The sequence below is a fragment of the Leucoraja erinacea genome, chromosome 15 (assembly GCF_028641065.1).
Source record: "Leucoraja erinacea ecotype New England chromosome 15, Leri_hhj_1, whole genome shotgun sequence".
In the NCBI taxonomy this organism is placed as follows: domain Eukaryota; kingdom Metazoa; phylum Chordata; class Chondrichthyes; order Rajiformes; family Rajidae; genus Leucoraja; species Leucoraja erinaceus.
In genome coordinates, this window is record NC_073391.1 from 43300883 (window position 1) to 43322065 (window position 21183).

The window sequence follows — 21183 nt, forward strand, 5'->3', positions numbered from 1 at the left end:
AGTGTAGAAATAGCCGGGGCTATGACAGAAATATTTCAAATGTCGTTAGAAACGGGAATAGTCCCCGAGAATTGGCATACTGCGCATGTTGTTCCATTGTTTAAAAAGGGTTCTAAGAGTAAACCTAGCAATTATAGACCTGTTAGTTTGACTTCAGTGGTGGGCAAATTAATGGAAAAGAACTTAGAGATAATATATGTAAGCATCTGGATAAACAGGGTCTGATTAGGAACAGTCAACATGGATTAGTGCCTGGAAGGTCATGTCTGACTAATCTTCTTGAATTTTTTGAAGAGGTTATTAGGGAAATTGACGAGGGTAAAGCAGTGGATGTTGTCTATATGGACTTTAGTAAGGCCTTTGACAAGGTTCCTCATGGAAGGTTGGTTAAGAAGGTTCAACTGTTGGGTATAAATGCAGGAATAGCAAGATGGATTCAACAGTGGCTGAATGGGAGAAGCCAGAGGGTAATGGTGGATGGCTGTTTATCGGGTTGGAGGCAGGTGACTAGTGGGGTGCCTCAGGGATCTGTGTTGGGTCCTTTGTTGTTTGTCATGTACATCAATGATCTGGATGAAGGTGTGGTAAATTGGATTAGTAAGTATGCAGATGATACCAAGGTAGGGGGTGTTGTGGATAATGAAGAGGATTTCCAAAGTCTACAGAGTGATTTAGGCCATTTGGAAAAATGGGCTGAAAGATGGCAGATGGAGTTTAATGCTGATAAATGTGAGGTGCTACACCTTGGCAGGACAAATCAAAATAGGACGTACATGGTAAATGGTAGGGAATTGAAGAATACAGTTGAACAGAGGGATCTGGGTATAACCGTGCATAGTTCCTTGAAGGTGGAATCTCATATAGATAGGGTGGTAAAGAAAGCTTTTGGTATGCTAGCCTTTATAAATCAGAGCATTGAGTATAGAAGCTGGGATGTAATGTTAAAATTGTACAAGGCATTGGTGAGACCAAATCTGGAGTATGGTGTACAATTTTGGTCGCCCAATTATAGGAAGGATGTCAACAAAATAGAGAGAGTACAGAGGAGATTTACTAGAATGTTGCCTGGGTTTCAACAACTAAGTTACAGAGATAGGTTAAATAAGTTAGGTCTTTATTCTCTGGAGCGCAGAAGGTTAAGGGAGGACTTGATAGAGGTCTTTAAAATGATGAGAGGGATAGACAGAGTTGATGTGGACAAGCTTTTCCCTTTGAGAATAAGGAAGATTCAAACAAGAGGACATGACATGAGAATTAATGGACTGAAGTTTAGCGGTAACATGAGGGGGAACTTCTTTACTCAGAGAGTGGTAGCGGTGTGTGGAGTGAGCTTCCAGTGGAAGTGGTGGAGGCAGGTTCATTGGTATCATTTAAAAATAAATTGGATAGGCATATGGATGAGAAGGGAATGGAGGGTTATGGTATGAGTGCAGGCAGGTGGGACTAAGGGGAAAAAAAAGTTGTTCGGCACGGACTTGTAGGGCCAAGATGGCCTGTTTCCGTGCTGTAATTGTTACATGGTTATATGGTATGTTAAGTGATAGATACTGACGGGCGTCTTTTGGACTCGGCGAACAACAGAGTACAAAGGCAAGGGCAATTAATATGTTAATGTCAGACGCTAGCTGACAACTTGAACTAATGTATTAATAAACACCATCAACAGTTTTTTGGGACTTCTGCAGGTTGGAAGCTGCCCAAGAGCATTATGAGGTGCTGTTCCTCCAATTTGCGTTGGGCCTCCCTCTGTGACAGTGGAGGAGGCCCAGGACCGAAAGGTCAATGTGGGGAATGGGAGCGACAGTTAAAGTGTTTGGGAACCGGGAGATCAGGTAGGCTTAGGCGGACTGAGCGGAGGTGTTCAGCGAAACGATGGGCGAGGCTGCGCTTAGTTCACGTCGATGCACATCGACAGGAGTGTCCACACGTGGAACAGCGGATGCAGCAGGTGAGGTTGGAGGAGACACAAGCAAAGATGCTAGAGGAGCTCCTCTAGGATCTTTGCGCACAAGTGAACCACTGTCCCACCAGCACGTCACAGACCAGTCATGTGGGGCGGAGGCGGGGCCTGCGGGACAGTGGTGATTGACAGGATGATCACATGGGGAAGGGAGGGAACGTTCCCGCCAGTGGTTAATCACGTGAGGGGCGGGACCAGTGGGGTGGGGGGGGTCAGGCAGGAGGGTGATTGACACCGGATGATCACGTGGGGCGGGCTGTGAGGAGCGGGAGCGTCTTTGGCGAGGAGGGGATATTACGGCCAGGTGGGTGATCACATGTTGGGGGGAGGGGGGGTTGGTTGCGTGTGGAGGGGGTTGACAGGGTGGGGGGAGGGGGCGAGGACGACTGATCAACAGGAAGAGGGGGGGAAGAGACTGATCTCCCGGCTGCTCAGCACTTTGTCCTGGGCCTCCTCCATTGTCAGAGTGAAAACCAGCGCAAATTGCAGGAGCAGCACTTCATATTTCGCTTGGGCAGCTTACAGTCCTGCGGTATGAACATTGACTTCTTTAACAGATAGCTCTTTCTTTCTTTCTTTCTTTCTTTGTCTCTCTCTCTCCATCCCCTCCCCCCTTCCCATTTCTCCCACCAGTCTTTCCGTCTCCGACTCCATTTTATCTCTGTACCGCCCACTCCCCTGACATCAGTCTGAAGAAGGGTCTCGACCCGAAACGTCACCCATTCCTTCTCTCATGAGATGCTGCCTGTCCCGCTGAGTTACTCCAGCGCTTTGTGTCTACCTTCGATTTAAACCAGCATCTGCAGTTCCTTCCTAAACGTGAGTGTGTGTGGTGGATGGGGGGGGTCGACAGGAGGGGTGAGGGAGACTGATTACGTGTCAGGGGGGGAGGGAGATTGATCACGTGTCGGGGGGTGGTGGCAGGCGGGAGGGAGGGAGACTGATCACGTGTGTGGGGGTGAGGCGAGGGAGACTGATCACGTGTGTGGGGTGAGGCGAGTGAGACTGATCACGTTTGGGGGGGGGGTGGTATTGGTGGTGACGGGCAGATATTAGAGGAGGAGATTTATTTTTTGTTAGAGGGGGATGGGGGAGAGTCAGTGACAAAGCCACTGAGGTTAGCAAGGCTGGGCTGACTGGCACTAGGACCCAGTGGAGTAAAACCCAAGAGAGTGGGAGTAAGCAGCGTGGAGCCTTCAGTTATTTTTTGTTACGAGGGGGATGGGGGTCTGAAGAAGGGTTTCGGCCCGAAACGTTGCCTATTTCCTTCGCTCCATAGATGCTGCTGCACCCGCTGAGTTTCTCCAGCTTTTTGTGTACCTAAAGATATTAGAGGGTCTGTAATATATTTGGGGAGTGAGGGAGACTGATCACGTGTGGGGGGGGTGGTGACCAAAGATCCGCTATTGTATCTTTGGGGGTGGGAGATTGATCACGTGCGTGGGGGCGCTGTGGGCGGCGCGGAGAGAGGTGGAGGCGGGGCGTGGGTGGGACTTCCGCCTCTCGCGATAGCGGCGACGCGGTGCGTGCGTGCGGCGGGCGGGTTCGGTCCGGCGCCATTTTGCCAAGGGTCGGTTGCGCGCTCGTCCATTGTCTCCGCTCGTCGTCGGTATCAGCGCGGCACCATGGCGCAGGAAGAGGGTAAAACAGAACCACGGGCAGGATAGGCTCCAGGCTCAGGGAAGCCTTGGGGATGGCGCACGGTCCGCGGCGCCGGCTTGGCCGTTGGCGGGAAGAGGCTGAAGGGCCGGGACCACCGGGGCCTAGTGTGCGCCGGAGCCCCGCTCTCCCGTCTCCCTCGGCCCGCTCTCCGTGGGCCTCGGCCGCGCAACCTTTCGGATGTCCATCGCCGTAGGGATGTTCCCGGTGATGGAGACAGTCGATGTGGGTGGGGAGTGGGTGTAGGGGGACGAGACGGTCGCGCCGGGATTATCCCACCGCCGGGCTCTATAACAGGTTAGCGCCCCGGGACCCGCGAAATAAAACAAAGCAGCCGGTCGGCCATTGGCTGCTGTTCCTCCTTCAGCCGCCGGGCGGCATCCGCGGTCCTCCGGCGGCAGCGCCCCCACTCCCTTCGGCCTCCGGTGGTAGTGCGGCCCTGAACGCTCCCTTCAAGGGCCCGGCGGTCCTCCAACGGCAGCGCCACCTACCCTGTTGCGACCTCCGGCGGCAATCGCTCCCCACCGAGCCAGCGACCCCGAGGTCCTCCGGCGTGAGCGCCACCGCTCGCACGGTGACCTCCGGCGGTGCTGCTCCCCATCAAGCGGCCTCGTGGTCCTCCATCGGAAACGTCCCCATTCCTTGCGTCCTGCGGTGGCAGTGGAGGCCGATTCTGTGGGTGCTTTCAAGAGAGGTTTGGAGAGCCTAAAGATATGGGGAGAAGGCAGGGGTGCTGGATCGTGGGGCCGAATGGCCTACTCCTGCTCCGATTGTCTATAACACAGCGGCGATGTTTGGTTAAAACGTGACCCGTTGAGTTACTCCAGCACTATTAATTGGCGTCTGTAAATTGCCCTAAGTGTAGTTCATAAGTTATGGGAGCAGAATAAAGCCGTTTGGCCCATTAGGCCAAAGGCCTACTCCGCAATTCAATCGTGGCTGATCTGTCTCTCAACCCCATTCTTCTGCCTTTGCACAATAACCCCTGACTCCCTTGATATACAAGGAGGAAGAAGATTGGACTTTATTGCCTTCCATCACAGTGAGGAATGTGGGAATCTGCTGTGGTAGATGTTTGTGTTAACTTTTATGTAGTTGTGTGCACCTTAATTGGGACACGTGACAATAAAATATCTTTGAAACCTTTTAATTCAATTAATCAAGAATCTTAATCTCTGTATACAGGGAGTGGATGAGAAGATGGAATAATTTAGTGTACTGGGTGATCAATGGTCAGGATGGGCTGAACCTGTACCATCAAAGAAAATCTGGCATGATTGCCTTGGTTTTCCAGTTGCCAAGCACTTTAACTCCCCCTCCCATTCCCACACTGACCTTTCTGTCCTGGGCCTCCTCCATTGTCAGAGTGAGGCCCAGCACAAATTGGAGAAACAGCACCTCATATTTCGCTTAGGCAGCTTACACCCCAGCGGTATGAACATTGACTTCCCTAACTTCAAGTAACCCTGGCTTTCCCTCTCTCTCCATCCCTTCCCATGTCTTATTGTCTCTGACTATATTTTAATCTCTGCTTTGTTGTTACCTTATCCCAGCTAACAATGATCTATTTTATATTTTCCATGATCTCCATTCCCTTTGTCCTGTTCTCACACCTTGTCACCTCTCCCCTGAAGAAGGGTCTCGACTTGAAACATCACCCATTCCTTCACTTCAGAGTTACTCCAACATCTTGTGTCTATCTTTGCCTTGGTTGATTGTTCCATAGTACAGAATGGCCTTGGAGAGTACATTTCAAAATTTATAACCAAACGCCTGCTGGGAGAAAAAAAACCGCATAATTCTTCACTTAATTAACATATCCAACATATATGAATGTTTCACAGAAATCTTTACTTCTCTGGAGCCAGAGAGGGGGGAGGAGGAAGAGGAGGAGGAGGTTGAAGGCGAGCGTGAAGGTGACCGTGACCTAGACCTTGACGGTGAAGGTGACCGCGACGGTGAAGCTGATCGTGACGGTGACGGTGAAGGTGACCGTGAAGTGGACCGTGAAGGGGACGTTGAAGGCGAAGGTGAGCATTGCTTCAATTTCTGAATTGTAATATTTTGGCTGCACGCCAAGCCAGTTGTTATTCATTGTTTGGCAATAATTGCAGAGAAAGAGGAGTCTGAGGAGCCCACGAAGGAGGAGGACTACGTAGTTCGGGTACGGGGTTTACCTTGGTCGTGTACACCAGAGGAAGTGATTCGTTTCTTTTCAGGTAAAATTGTGTACGATCAAGATGAGTTTCTTCGGCCGCTGCAGCACTGGAGAATTTTGACGTGTTTCTATTGGTTTAGAATGTGATATTCGAAACGGATTGCGTGGTGTGCAGTTTACTACCTCGAAAGATGGCCGTCCGAGCGGTGAAGCTTATGTGCATCTAGATAACGAAGCGGACTTTAAAAAAGCTGTGGCCAAAGACAGAAAATATATGGGCCACAGATACATTGAAGGTAGGTAACAATCCCACGCTGAGTGGCAGCACGGGCATATCAGCGAAATGAAGGCTTTGTCATACACTCCACTAACTCTTCAGTATCTTAAGAAACTTACAAAATTCTTAGGGGGTTGGACAGGCTAGATGCAGGAATATTGTTTCCGATGTTGGGGGAGTCCAGGACAAGGGGTCACAGCTTAAGGATAAGGGGGAGATCCTTTAAAACCGAGATGAGGAGAACTTTTTTCACACAGAGAGTGGTGAATCTCTGGAACTCTCTGCCACAGAGGGTAGTTGAGGCCAGTTCGTTGGCTATATTTAAGAGGGAGTTAGATGTGGCCCTTGTGGCCAAGGGGATCAGAGGGTATGGAGAAAAGGCAGGTACGGGATACTGAGTTGGATGATCAGCCATGATCATATTAAATGGTGCAGGCTCGAAGGGCCGAATGGCCTACTCCTGCACCTAATTTCTATGTTTCTATGTATCATTCTAATAATAGTGATGGAAAAATTGCAGCAGCATCTTGATCGATTGGCCAGGTGGGCTGAGGAATGGTTAATGAAATTTAATACATTGAAAAGTTCCAGGTACACCCCCCCCCCCCTCCCCAGTTCCTTACCAACCTGTCTTCATCTTGCAGCCCAAATGTTGTCTTTTTAATCCAAAGCCAATTGCTGCTTTTACCTGCTAATTTTGACAATGACTTGATTGTTGTTGAAAGGAGCGACCCCTCACCCCCATTTTCTTCAATAGAATGCTTGTAAATTTAGCAAGGAATCCCCTGCATTCCACTTCTACAGGGAAAATCTTGGTCTTCCAGCCATTCTTGGCTGCTCCAGTTGCCAGTTCAGAGTATTTGGTCTTTTTCCTCTCATAAGCTTCTTCAACACCATCTTCTCATGGTACTGTTAATTCCACAATATATGCCAACTTGGCTGTTGTCAAAGTATTGAGTATAGAAGTTGGGAGGTCATGTTGCTGTTGTATAAGACGTTGGTGAGGCCGCGTGTAGAGTATTGGGTTCAGTTCTGGGCATCGTGTTATAGAAGAGATGTAAGAGATAGGAAAGGGTTCAGATTTACAAGGATATTGCCATGGCTAGAGTCTCTGAGCTATAGGTAGAGGTTGGGACTCTATTCATTGCAGCCCAGGAGGATGAGGGGTGATTGAGGTGTATAAAATCATGAGAGGATTAGATTGGGAAGATGTACAAAGTCTCTTGCATTGAGTAGGTGTATCGAGGAACTTACAAAATTCTTAAGGGGTTGGACAGGCTAGATGCAGGAAGATTGTTCCCGATGTTGGGGAAGTCCAGGATAAGGGGGAAATCCTTTAAAACCGAGATGAGAAGAACTTTTTTCACACAGAGAGTGGTGAATCTCTGGAACTCTCTGCCACAGAGGGTAGTTGAGGCCAGTTCATTGACTATATTTAAGAGGGAGTTAGATGTGGCCCTTGTGGCTAAGGGGATCAGGGGGTATGGAGAGAAGGCAGGTACGGGATACTGAGTTGGATGATCAGCCATGATCATATTGAATGGCGGTGCAAGCTCGAAGGGCCGAATGGCCTACTCCTGCACCTAATTTCTATGTTTCTATGACATAGGTTTAAGGTGAAGGGGAACAGATTTAATAGGAACCTGACTGGTAACTTTTTCTTGGTGGGTGTATTGAACAAGCCGAGAGCAGTGTCCCATAACCAGGGAGACATTTGTTTTTTAACCTATGGCCATGAGACTGTGTTAAGGGCTTGCAGCGCTACTCCTGTATGTTGGAAGTGGTGATGAGACAGTGGTGCGTGATGGTTGTGACTCGGCTGTGAATACAAGCAAGATGCTATTGTTGATTAGCTGGTTTAGTTTATTGTCACGTGTACCGAGGTACAATGAAAAGCTTTTGTTACGCGCTAACCGGTCAGCGGAAGAAGAATACACGACTACAATCGAGCCGTCCACAGTGTACAGATACATGATTAGGGAATAAGGTTTAGTGCAAGTAAAGCCAGTAAAGTCCAATGAAAGAGACCGAGTGTCTCCAAATGATATGGATGGTAGTTCAGGACTGCTCTAGTTGTGGTAGGATGGTCCACTTGCCTGTTAAGAGCTGGGAAGAAACTCCCTGAATCTGGAGATGGGCCTTTTTCCGAATGGGAGAGGGGAAATAGGGAGTGGCCAGGGTGCAATTTGTCTTTGATTATGCTGCTGGCCTTGCTGAGGCAGCATGAGGTACAAATGGAGTCTATGAAAGGGAGGTTAGTGTGACGGTCAGGGCTGCATCCACAATTCTCTGCAATTTACCACAGTCTTGGATTGAACTGTTGCAAACCAAGCTGTGATTTGTCCTGATAAAATGGCTGCTGGACTGCGTTCCCAGTTTAGATATTATTCCCCTAAATGTTTTTGATATGTGGTATCTGCCTTTAAACATGTTTTAAATTTGGGACCTTGTAGACCAGAGCACATAGACCAGGCCACATTTGGTCTCTAAGACGAAATCAAGGGATATGGGGGAGGAAAGGAATAGGGTACTGATTCTCGACCATCAGCCACGATCATATTGAATGATGATGCTGGCTCAAAGGGCAGAATAGCCTACTCCTGCATCTACTTTCTATGTTTCATCCTCTTTCCCCAGAGGATATCTGTGAGCCAGATGGAGTTTTGTTATGCCATATGGTAGTTTCATTTCACCATTACAGAGACTAGCTCTTTATAAATAAAATCCTGGTCCTTAAGCAACGCTCTGAAATTCCCCCGCTGCCTTGATAGTGTTTAAATGTATGTTTTGTTGTGATGAATTGGTTCATGCCTCGGGTGTAACTATCTGGTTAAACCAATGGTTTAATCTTGGCAGAAAAGGACTGGGCAGTTGCTGACTGTTCTATGGAGACGTGGGAGCACTTATTATCTAGCACAACAGTTTGAGACCGGAGGATGCACCTGCACATGCATTCTGTGCAAAGCTACAGCCTGTTATCTTTTCACCCTTCAGTTTTCAAATCTAACGGCAGTGAAATGGATTGGGTTCTAAAACATAACGGTGCCACTCCTTCTGATACATCCAACGATGGCACAGTGCGACTTCGGGGACTTCCATTTGGTTGCAGCAAGGAGGAAATAGTTCAGTTTTTCACAGGTATTTTTCACATACACGTGTCTTCACTAGAAATCTACATTAAAACTTTAAATTGCTGTTAGATCTGTGTAACTTGTAATGGGTAATTGTTGATATAATTTAGGATTTACTGAATTATTTATTTGTTGGCTTAAAAGCAACTGTGTCTTTAATGTAAATTTAAAATGTCGGTGACAATTTAGATTTTAGTTGTATTTGGTAAAAATGTTGTGTTCGAAGCATAAGGATTTGCGTATCTTGATTTTTGAGGCATCCTATACCTAAATATAACTTCAGTATTTGCACTATGAACTGAATGTATAATTGTATTTGTCTGTAGTTGGACTCAACATAATGGATTGCTGCTGTACCTTCAGAGCAGTTGTTAAAGTGTTGTAATTGAAATGAGTTCTGTAGTTGCCATTTAGTCTGTTTAACTAATTTTGTAGCTGAACACTTAAAATCATTATGGAGGTTGGGTGTGCTGTAAATCTTATTAGTGTTTTACATTTTTATGTGTTAGTAACTGGGGTGATAATCTTTTATAAATATGTAGATAATGTTGGGAATTGTGCATCATTTAATATTGTTCCCCTGATGGGGTTATTTTGTCCTTGGGTTAAAGGGTTGGAAATCGTGCCAAATGGGATAACTTTGCCGATGGACTACCAGGGGGGGAGAAGCACAGGGGAGGCCTTCGTGCAGTTTGCTTCAAAGGAGATAGCAGAAAAAGCACTGGGGAAACACAAGGAAAGAATAGGGCACAGGTGGGGATGGACGGACGGGTTGGTTATTCATCTTAAAGTTGAGTTTAAACGCTGGGTGCTGGTGTATAACGCACTGAAGTTGGGACTACACACTGATCTTGCAGTCAGTTAAGAATAACGTACATAACTAATATTCTATAATCCTAAGATCCCAAGTAAAAGCTACACGTGTAGCTTGATTGAATTATGCCTTTTTAAACAAAATATATTAATGTGTAAGAATCCTGCTTGGATTGAGTGGATAAAAATGCAGCATAATGGTTTGCAAATGTTACGGCATGGTCTCACAGCTGCCTCATATTACAGGTGGCTTGTTGTGATCTTGTACCCCAGTAAGAGTTAAATATGGAGTGCTGTATGACCCCCATTTACCTGGGGTTGTTACAAATCTTTGAATTGATACAGTAACATTTCACTTTTTACCTTGTCATCACTTGCAGCACAATGTTTGCTCACTCATGTTGCTTTCCATGCTCAGCTCCTCTCCCGTTACTTTTATTTTTGCTCCCTGTCAGAACCCAATAACAATGGTCTAATGTGCCAGGACTGCCACGGCCCCTTGGGGCTGCATGTTCTTGCCGTGTATTTGCCCTCTTGATTTTTTTTCTCCCTCTTCCAAGCTGCAGATCAGTGAATGCCTGAGATGAACAATATTGTAATTACAATTAATGCAACTGTGTTATACTTGAACCATATTTTCATGCATTAGAATCTGATCCATTTTATGGCCTCAGTTATTTACTGAACAACGTTTTGAGAAGATTACTTGCAAAATAGTATAAATAGTAACCTGTTGAATATAATCAATTGCAAATATGCTTGCTCCATTGAGAAAACATTAAATTAAAATGTCATGTAGGACTCGATGTTAAATTAAATGTGTAGAATTGGTGTTCTTTAGAAATATCTGCTAGTCGTTCTAATGTAAACTAAGATATGTATGTTTTCAGCCGAATTGTTATCTAGAATAATACTACAATTGCAGTATTTCTCTTGAGTGTTAACTATATATTCATTGTGATTTAGGTATATTGAGATATTTAAAAGCAGCAGAAGCGAGGTGCGGGCATACTATGATCCCCCAAAGCGGCTGATGGGACAGAGACCGGGCCCATACGACCGTCCGATGGGACGAGGTGGTTACCTTGGAGCTGGTCCCCAGCGAGGGAACGCTTACGATCGTATGCGTCGAGGAGGTGGTTATGGTGGTGGTGAGTAAAATGCTTGTTGCACACAGTATATAGCTGTGCATTCACCTGAAAGTATTACATCTTTTACTGTGGAATTGGGATGTGACTTGTTTCCAGCATTCAGAGATTTACAATGGCCAAATAATGGCAACTAGAGCACGATTCATTAATTAATTGTCCTTGCTGCCAGAATACAAGCCTTGCAGTCCCAATGTCCACGCCTTGAGTTTAAATATGAATAACTTGTTGTTGTTATATTCTAAATTGACGTATCTTTCCTTTAGCTGTTGGTGCAAATTTTGTCTTTTGAATCGGGTAGAAGTGTATTTTAGGACCTCCGGGTGGTGTTTTCATTTTATCTAATGTGGCTTGTGGTTTCTTCAGGATATGGTGGGTATGACGACTACAACGGCTATGACAACTATGGCTATGGGAACGATGAATACGATGGACCTGGCGCTATGAGAGGCAACAGAGGTAGGTTTGGTGTTTAGAATAATTTTGATTATATTGTTTGGAGAAAGTGGAAAAGTGCAACACAGGAGAAGGATAACGGGTAAAATAGGGTGAATGTGGCAAAGGAAATGGGTGGGAATGAGCAGAGTAATTAGGAAGAATGGGTGTCGGGTTATAGAGAGATGGCTGGAGAATGGGGTAGAGAGGGAAAAGATAGATCAGCCATGATTGAATGGGGGAGTAGACTCATGGCCTAATTCTGTTCCTATCACTAATGAATGAGGGAGGGTGTGCGGGGATATGTCAGAGGTTATCATAGTGAACTATAAATGTAGAATGGGAAAATGTGTTTTCAGAGTTTGCACTAACTCTGCTCTTTATAGGTATGGGGAACCATGGATATGGAGGAGCTGGAGACGCCAGCTCGGGCTATCTGAGTGGACACTTTGTGCACATGCGTGGTCTACCGTTCCGGGCATCCGAGGATGACGTTGCACACGTAAGTTTCCGATTAATTTATTCAATCAGCAGTAATGAATCTGATCAGTGGGTGGTTACATTATGTTTTACAATTGTTTCTTTATAGTTCTTTTCCCCTCTGAACCCTCTTCGCATTCACCTGGAGTATGGAAACGACGGTCGGGCCACAGGGGAAGCTGACGTTGAATTTGCAACACACGAGGACGCGGTAGCCGCCATGTGTAAGGATAAAGCTCACATGCGTAAGTACAAATTAAGCTCTTGTCTAGCTTTCCCCCGAGGGTCGTGGCTGAGCTGCAAGGAACCACAAAGTTAATTTAAAATAAAGAATCCTGCCATGGCCAATGCTTGTTGGTGGGGAATTAGAAACAGAAAATAGGTGCAGGAGTAGGCCATTCGGCCCTTCGAGCTAGCACCGCCATTCAATATGATCATGGCTGATCATCCAGAATCAGTTTCCTGTTCCTGCTTTCTCTCCATATCCCTTGATTCCATTAGCCCTAAGAGCTATATCAAACTCTCTTCAAAACATCCAGTGAATCGGCCTCCACTGCCTTCTGTGGCAGAGAATTCTGCAGATTCACAACTCTCTGGGTGAAAAAGTTTTTCCTCATCTCAGTCCTAACCCCTTTTTCTTAAACCGATCCCTGGTTCTGGACTACCCCAACATGGGGAACATTTTCCCTGCATCTAGCCTGTCAAATCCCTTTATGTTTCTATAAGATCCCCTCTCACAGAGCTGCCAAGTAGCACAGATTTTCTGTATTTTGTACGGAAATGCGATCGGAATACGGATGTACGGATTTGCTTTGTGAAATATGTTTGTTTTTTTTTAATCAGCCCGACTTCCTGTTTCATCTTGCTGCTTAATAAATGCAAGGATATAAAAAGTCATACTGTACCTCTAAAAATTATAGCAGATTAAATCTATTAGTATTTTAAATTTCAAGATCTGGATGATTATTTTTGTAAGCTTTGATCTGCCTGTCCCGCTACAGGTTTAAACAGCGCTGTCAGTTTAATGCGTGGGAAGTTAAATGAACGGCGCGATGGGTTTTAAAAATAGCGCTCCCAGGTGGAGCACTATTGCCTTTATACGTAGCGCTATGGCCACAGCACTCTGGATCCCAGACAGTGGGGGGGAGGTAGAGAATAAGAGGGAGGGAAAGAAAATAGGAAGGCGAGGGAGGCTAAAGGAGGGAGGGAGAGAGGCTTCTAAAATGGCTTCTACATCTTCATCTGGTGCTAAAAGCAGGAAGCAGTCGTTCAAACAGCAGTATACAGAGATGGCAATGAATGCACTGTCAAGTAAGGTGCGTAGAAGACGTCAATTGGTAGCAAAGTTATGCAGTCTTGTATTCTTACGTGGGTATGACTGCACAAAAAACAACACTTTTTTCAGCAAAATGGCACTGCGTAAAAATACTGATTTTCTCAGCAAAATACTGATTTTCAGGTACTAGAATACTGAAATGCTCGGACAAAACCTGGCAGCTCTGCTCTCATCCTTCTAGATTCCAGTGAATATTAGCCCAGTCAATCCATTCTTTCATAATATATCAGTCCCACCATCCCGGGAATTAACCAGGTGAACCTACACTGCACTCACTCTATAGCAAGAATGTCCTTCGTCAAATTAGGAGACCAAAACTGCCCACAATACTCCAGGTGTGGTCTCACCAGGGCCCTGTATGATGTGTACATAGCATGTGGCCTTCATCAGATAGGGCTGATCTTGGTTAATGCCCATTTGCCAAGTGTCGTAGGGAATCTTACTGAGGATTACACAGCCCGCCCTGGGAAGGCGTAAGGTCCACCAGCAAAACTGGGAGTGCTTTTATTGAAGTGATATTAGAGGGTGGCTAAAACACCGGGGCTGACTGTTGACTCCAGGCTGGCAAGGACAGGATTGTGAGAAAAAAAAATAAGTGCAGATGCTGGTTAATACACAAACGGGGACAAAGTGTTGGAGTAACTCAGCAGGTTTGGCAGCATCTCTGGAGAATATGGACAGGTGATGTTTTGCATTGAGGCCCTTCTGCAGACTCCAGAGTCTGAAGAAGGGCCTCGCCTAGATTACCTATCCATGTTCCCCAGACCTGTGCGTCCATGTGCTGCCTGACCTGCCCAGTAACTCCAGCACTTTGTGTCCTTCAAAGACAGGGTGTATAGTGCATGCGTATTTGGTGATTACCAAATTTCCATTAAGTTGACGGTCAAGAAATCACAACGTCCTTGCTTTGTGAATCTTCTGTGATAAACTACATCACACACCATCTGTCAAAGCAATTTGGGATAGGTGCTTTCAAATGTCCAGTTCTCGGAAGCCAAGTTAGATGTCATGGTTTGATGCATGTTTAACTTGTGAGAGAATGCCTGTTGAGTTGTGTGGACAGGTGATCAGCTAAAATATTTACATGGCAGTCGATCTTGTTTCAGAGCATCGTTACATTGAACTCTTCTTGAACTCCACTGCTGGCGGAGGGTCTAGCGGCTACGGTGGCGGCTATGGGATGGGTGAGTTGAGTCTTCCGTCAAGCTTTGCAGCGGCAGTGCGAATGCTTTGAGATATTTATCTAAAAGCCTCCTTCCTTGCAGGAAACCAGGGAGGCTACGGCGCCTCGGGGAATCACGGGATGTCCGGTAATTACGCCGCCGGTTACGGGAGTCAGACCAGCATGGGCTCATACGGTAAGGAAAGTTACATTCTTTTTATTTTAAATTCCAAACAGAATTAAGTGATTTTCTTTTTGATGAGTTACATTCTTCAAAATTCACTGTCGTGTTTTATATTTTTATTTGTTGCCCCTGAACTCCGACTATTTAAATTGTATGTTTACAAAGTTTGATGAGTACAGGAGTGAGACGTTAAGGGGAGAAGGCAGGAGAATGGAGAGATAGATCAGCCATAGAATGGCAGAGTAGGCTTGATGGGCTGAATGGCCTAATTCTGCTATCACTTATGACCATGTACTCTTGTGTTCTGGTTACATTGTATCCTTGCCCCCTCCCCACCCATAGGCAGAAATATTGATTGACACTCTTGGGAATTGCATTTTCTATGATTAACCTGACTTTCTGATGCATCAGGCTGCCAGATCTTCAACTTAAAAAAAATTATTTGAAGACTTTACGATTAAATTCTTTATTCTAGGTCGGCACAGCGGAGGCAACAATGGTGCACGGGGATATTACGACGGATCTGGAGGCATGGGAATGGGGGGTGACGTGGAAGGAATGGGGAACATGGGCGGCAGTGGAGGGTGGTGAATGTACTAGTGGGTACACCCTGCCTCAAACTGACCGTGGCCGCTACTAGTCATTTTTGAAGATATTTTGTTTTCGTATTGTGCAGAATTGAGTCTATGATATTCCTGCTGTTTCTAAAATTGGGTCTAGACACAATCGATTTTGTGTCTGATAATATTAATTCGAATCTTAAGGTTTCATTATCGCTTTGATTTTCCAGTTTAATTTTTCCAATTTAAGAAGATTCCAGTTTTAATACCCATGAGTCCAATAAAGATTTTGAAAACTATTTTGAAATAGTTTATTCTGTGATTTGCAAATCTAATTTCACAAAACATGACTTAAATGGGAGTTGGAACAGAGTCTAGTTCCGCCTAATGCTCAGTGTAGTCCAGTCAAACAGGCATCTTGCACATCTTTCACGTGATGGTTTGAAACTTTATGGAATCCTAATTTAATTCCGTAAATTAAATTGCTCTTGATAGTATACTGGGACAGATTTTGAAGAAAAGCATTACAAATAAGTACAACTGCAATGGATTGCTTGGCTAGGCGGTGGGGCAGGGCAACTCTTCCCCTTTATACAGTAGCGTGGACCTGTTTGGGAGGAAAATATTAAGGTTCTCCATGCTGGCAACAAATTTGCTGTGTTCAATGCCTTTGCAGTGCTTTTCCTGAGTTGATTCCCTCTGTAACCTGATGCTGTCACTGCCCAGCCTGTCTAGTACTATGAAGAGTGTTTCGCCATCACAGCACTAGCAAATCTGGTTAAGGTTTAGTTTAAGCACTGGATTGAGAGTTAATGTCCAGTATCCTTGTCGAAACACATTCACGCACTCCACCGCTTGAAGTCAAGATTACAATTCAATTTTGGCTTTACTATTATATCGAGTATGCATTTCCTATTTCCATTACAAAAAAAATATCTTGTCTACATTTAACTGGAAGGAAAATCACTACAATAGACAAACAACTGGTGATCTTGCCACTATCATACATGGTTCATGCATCAATTAAATCAGCTCTTATTTTGTACATAAGTAACGAGACCTATTTAAAGCATTATAACACAAGGATTAAGTTATCCGCAAAGACTAATTTTAATGCTAGTGAACAGTTGTCTTCACATTGTGATGGTTAGATGGTTTCAAAACTAAAGATTCTGTTATTTGGTCCTCCATGCAATGTGAAAGGAAGGCACAAATAAATTGAATACCAGCAAAAATTCAACTTTCAAAATGTAGTGCATTAGTGATCAATTAAATACATTAATAGTGTGAGTACAAAATAGCTGTTAAAATTATTACACCAGCTTTTTGAGTTGGCACCTGTATAATTCCTCTTGAGCAGTAACGAGGACGAAAGTTCATCTAATTACAAAGAAGCACCATTAAAAGTCACTCTTTTTTCATGGAGACTGGCATGGACTTTGTTAAAGACCTAGTTGCGACAAGATCTGAATTCTGCCCACTGGTGCAAGGCCAGGCCTCAACTGAGACTTGCCTCTGGGATGTTCAGGTGTTGGAGGAGCATTGTTGTAGCAACAGCGCATGGCAGGTGTCACACACACGCACAGGCTTTGGAGAGGAGGGCAGCGGAAGCTCATTGTCAGAACAGGCGTTGCAGAAGATTTCCCCACAGTTCCTGCAGTGGTGCTAAAGAGAAGATAATAATAAATCAATTAGTTAGTATGTATTTATTTCAGCAGCACTCCTCTGCTTTAGGTGTCGATGAAAATGATCATTGGGAGCGCAATCATAGTTGAGAGGGATTCCAGAATGTAAAATACAGCTATCTGATGATCACTGGTGGAGCAATATCAATTAGTGGTGGACGAAGGCAAAACTAAGATACCAGTGTGAAGGTTTATAAGGTTGTAGAAAATTCCACAGGTCAGAGTGGGACTTGGCCACAAAGAGATATGAAAATACAGTGCTTTGGATGATAAAAGTTTTCATCCCAGCTGGTCTGGTTTGGATTTGATCTGTAAAGTGCTAAATTTGTTACAGGAATTGGCCTGTTATTCTGGTTCTGACATTCCATTGATCTGAACCTTAAGTTCCCTTTATTTACTTTTGTTCCACTTTTTTCTCCACAACTTAGTGTTATGACAATATTCTCGCCAGCATTTTAGGGGAATTAGTTCAAGATCTTGTGATATTAATCTTGAATGGCCTTGCTCTCATTTCAGGGCTTCCCGTCAATATAGCTTTACCCTGCTGGTGCTTAATTCTTCAAATGTTCCATACCTTCCTTGTACTGATGGAGAACTCCTTCCCACATAGCTTACAGCACGCAGCATCTCTGTCTTTCAGCCACACCAAACCCTAGAGGTCAGAAGCACAGAGGTTACTGCCGGGTAGAAAACAAACCATGAGACAAAGTGCTGGCGTAGCTCAGCGGGTCAGGATAGATGACGAGTCTGAAGAAGGACCCTAACCTGAAACGTCACCTATCTATGTCCTCTGGAGATGCTGCCTGACCCGTCGAGTTACTCCAGCACTTCAACCAGACATTTGTAGTTTGAGCATAGCTGGATGAAGCTCACTCTGAGCCTGTGGTATTTCAGCTAATCCTGCTTCTTGTTCTCCGAAGACCCCCTTCAAGTCGGCTGCAGTACCTACAAACCTAACATGCTAGCTAATTTTTCAGACAACCCTGGCAAGATCCTTCGTATTTCTGAATATGCCTGTCATTTATCATGCATTTTCTACCTCTTTAATTTTCCAACTATATTTTCCTGGAGCCTAGAATTTTCTTCCTTACCATTAATCACATATTATTAACAAACATCTCCATAATAGCGTTTATATTTTAAGTCCAAATCACTGATATGACAAAAAGAGCAAAGGCCTTCTAAATGGACTTCTAAATCCGACCCCAATGTCAATTAAAACCTTCACCATTACCCTTTGTTTGTTCCATTCTGAACCATCTTTTTAAACCAACTTGCACATTTCCTTCGCATTCAATGTATTTCTTCATCACTGCAGTTTATGTAAAAACTACTATCTTTGTCAATTCTGGTTATCTCAAAAGTTCAAATCAAGTTGGTCAGAAATGATCTCTACTGAAAAGTCCATGCAGACAGCCGTGTGCTCATCAAATACAGATAGTTCTGCTATAACTTGCATTTCTAAGAAACCTGGTGTTAGGAAATGTATCAATGGGGAGAATGGTGCGGGCTAGTTTGACTCATAATAACATTATTTTTCCAAAAATAAATGTTTTTAAATGGCTTTAGGTTGACATTTGCTACTGCAAACTAAAAATATACCAACAGCTGAATGTTACATTGTTTAAGACAATACAATGAGGATCTCTGTATAAAAGGAATATTATTCCATATCTGGAAATGAGCTGCCAGAGGAAGCTATAGAAGTGGATACAATTTAGACAGATATGGATAGGAAGGGTTTAGAGGAATGTTGGCCAATGCAGGCAGATTAAACTAGCCCAATATGGCAACTTGGTCAGTATGATTGGCTGAAAGCTTTTTGTTGCATGCTATCCAGTCAGTGGAAAGACTATACATGATTACAATCAAGCCATCCACAGTGTACAGGTGGGACTAGCATAGATGGGGCATCTTGGTCGGCATGGGCAACTTGGGCCGAAGAGCCTGTTTACTGGCTGCATGATTGCGCTGACTATCCCAAGTAACCCCATGTTTTTCAAATGCAAGTAAATCTTGTTCCTTGTTTACAGCTTATCCCTATAGTCACATTATGGATTTGACATCTCATAAATATCTCCTCCCTGCAACCTAACAAGCTTGTTTTGTTTCTTTCAACCTGAACTGTTGACTCTTTCTCTGCCCACAGATCTGGCCTGAACAGCTGTCTATTTCCTGATTCTGTGTAAGAAGATTGATGAGGTTCGGGCAATGGATGTCATCAACATGGACTTCAGTAAAGCATTTCATAAGGTCCCTCATGATAGGCAGTTCTAGAAGATTAAGTTACATGGGATCCACAGTGAGTTGGTGATTTAGATACAAAACTGGCTTGGTGATAGAAAACAGAAGGTAATAGTGAAGGGGACACAAGTGATTGCAGATGTTGGAATCTATGGAGAGAATGGACAGACAACGTTTGGGTCGGGATCCTTCTACAGACCCTTCAGTGAAGGGGATTTTTCAGTCTGGAGGTCTGACCATTGGTGTTCTGCAACGATCAGAACTGAGGTCATGGTTTGGATTTTAGTGTCTGCAAACTTACAAAGCATGTCTCGTATACTCTCATCCAAGTCACTAATACAGATGAGAAACAGCAATGGACCCAGTAGCGATCGCCGAGGCACACACAACTAATCACAGGCCTACGGACTGAAAAACAATCTTCCGTCACCACCCTCTGTTTCCCACCATTAAGCCAATTGTGTATCCAGCTCTCTGGATCCCAGGCAATCTAACCTTCCAGTGCAGCCTATCATGTGGAACTTTTAAGGCCTAGCTGAAATCCTAATAGACTACACGTGGTCTTGTCCTCATCAACCTTCTTGTTTATTTCTTAAACTCAAATCAAATTCCTCAGAGATTGTTCCACACACAAAACCATGCCGACAATTCCTAATCCACCCTCTGCTTTTCCAAATTCATGTATTCCTCAGAATCCACTCCCGTACCTTTCCTTCACACATATTCAGCTCGCTGGTCTATAGTTTACAAACTTTTATTTGCAATGTTTTTTTTAAATGCCCCCATAGTCTCCTCAATTCTCTATACCCCTCTAGGGATATATTTGACCACAGCTGCCTGTCCCTGACCCAGGCCTCTTATTTCCTGCTACGAGCCTCAATTTCCCTCATTCTCCAGAGTTCCTTATCCTTTTCACTTCATCAGGGACATGCAAACTCTCACTACCACACTTGAAAAAGCATCACACTTTCTGGAACTGAAAAGTCGGTTGGCAGGATTAAAGTACCATACTTGTAAATTTTCTTCAGATTATGTAAGTTTGTGCAGGAAACACACTAACCCTATCGAGGTAACATGCAAGGAGATTTTGCTTTCTAAAACATCGCATCATGAGCACCGTCACAGCAGATAAAGTCCACTAGGATTCTTTATAAAATTACCTGCAGTGCCTTGTTAGCCTCCTTAACGGTCTCAATTTTGAGCTTTGACCTATAAAAAATGAAAAAGAAAACACTGCAGAGAAATTATTATAACAAGGCATCTGCAAGATAGATTGCACCCTCATAAATCATTAATGATTATTACCCTCGTCCCGCCAACCCTGCCCACACCACATACATACATACATACACATTACCCATTACGAATGAACATCTTTCATCGGGGAATGGGGAAAGAGTACAAATGAATCAACAGCATGACCAATAAGATGAGAGGGGTGGTTTACTCGCTGAGTTTGTAGCCCAGTTCCTGCAATGCCTGCTCCTGATCATTGCAGATTCTCTGCAGCTGTCCATTCTCTTCTTGTAACCCAAGGAATTCCTACAAAACAATAAACAGATTTATCAAGTTGGAATGACTTTATGAAAATTATTCACCTATCGCTATTTTATCTGGGGAGGTAGTGGACAGTGAAGATGTCAAGAGGAGAGAGGTGATTTGGGCCAAGGACTGGCAGAAGGAATTTAACTTCGGACAAGCTCAAAGTGTTACATTTTGGGAAATTAATCCAGACTCGGGTTTGCACGGTAAATGGCAGGGCCCTGGAGAGTGATGAACCAGAGATAGCCAGGAATGCAGGTGGACAGGGTTCCCTCATGTTACTGGACCTGGAGAACTGGCATTATAAGGAGATGCTGAAAAGGATGGGACTTTTTCCCCCCGGAGTGTAGAGTTGAAAAAAATTCATATGGGGCATAGATAAGGAGTACGGTCACAGTAATTTTCCCAG

The 21183-nt window shown here is 44.5% G+C and overlaps 2 protein-coding genes across 7 annotated transcripts in view; one reads left to right on the forward strand and one right to left on the reverse strand.

Moving 5' to 3' along the window:
• Nucleotides 1-2238: 2238 nt before the first annotated feature.
• hnrnph3 (heterogeneous nuclear ribonucleoprotein H3 (2H9)) lies at nucleotides 2239-20804 on the forward strand. 6 transcript variants are annotated; one of them, XM_055647294.1, is made up of 13 exons: nucleotides 2239-2264; nucleotides 5464-5649; nucleotides 5734-5838; nucleotides 5918-6073; nucleotides 9049-9192; nucleotides 9797-9938; nucleotides 10965-11149; nucleotides 11513-11605; nucleotides 11968-12083; nucleotides 12171-12306; nucleotides 14504-14581; nucleotides 14663-14758; nucleotides 15217-15602. In XM_055647294.1, the coding sequence occupies exons 4-13, from the start codon at nucleotides 6052-6054 to the stop codon at nucleotides 15381-15383; spliced, it is 1179 nt and encodes a 392-aa protein (XP_055503269.1). In that variant the 5' UTR covers nucleotides 2239-2264; nucleotides 5464-5649; nucleotides 5734-5838; nucleotides 5918-6051; the 3' UTR covers nucleotides 15384-15602. The 6 variants fall into 6 exon arrangements, with proteins under 6 accessions (XP_055503269.1, XP_055503272.1, XP_055503271.1 ...); XM_055647297.1 differs by lacking the exon at nucleotides 2239-2264 and adding an exon at nucleotides 2352-2492; XM_055647296.1 differs by lacking the exon at nucleotides 2239-2264 and adding an exon at nucleotides 3448-3601.
• The window catches only part of rufy2 (RUN and FYVE domain containing 2), a 50756-nt gene continuing 45173 nt past the window's right edge, over nucleotides 15601-21183 (reverse strand). The window contains exons 14-18 of the mRNA XM_055647299.1: nucleotides 20680-20774; nucleotides 20393-20441; nucleotides 17911-17913; nucleotides 17563-17640; nucleotides 15601-16968 (exon numbers count right to left, since the gene is read on the reverse strand). Coding sequence (XP_055503274.1) covers nucleotides 16828-16968; nucleotides 17563-17640; nucleotides 17911-17913; nucleotides 20393-20441; nucleotides 20680-20774 — 366 coding nt within the window. The 3' untranslated portion in view covers nucleotides 15601-16827. The remainder of the gene's footprint in view (nucleotides 16969-17562; nucleotides 17641-17910; nucleotides 17914-20392; nucleotides 20442-20679; nucleotides 20775-21183) is intronic.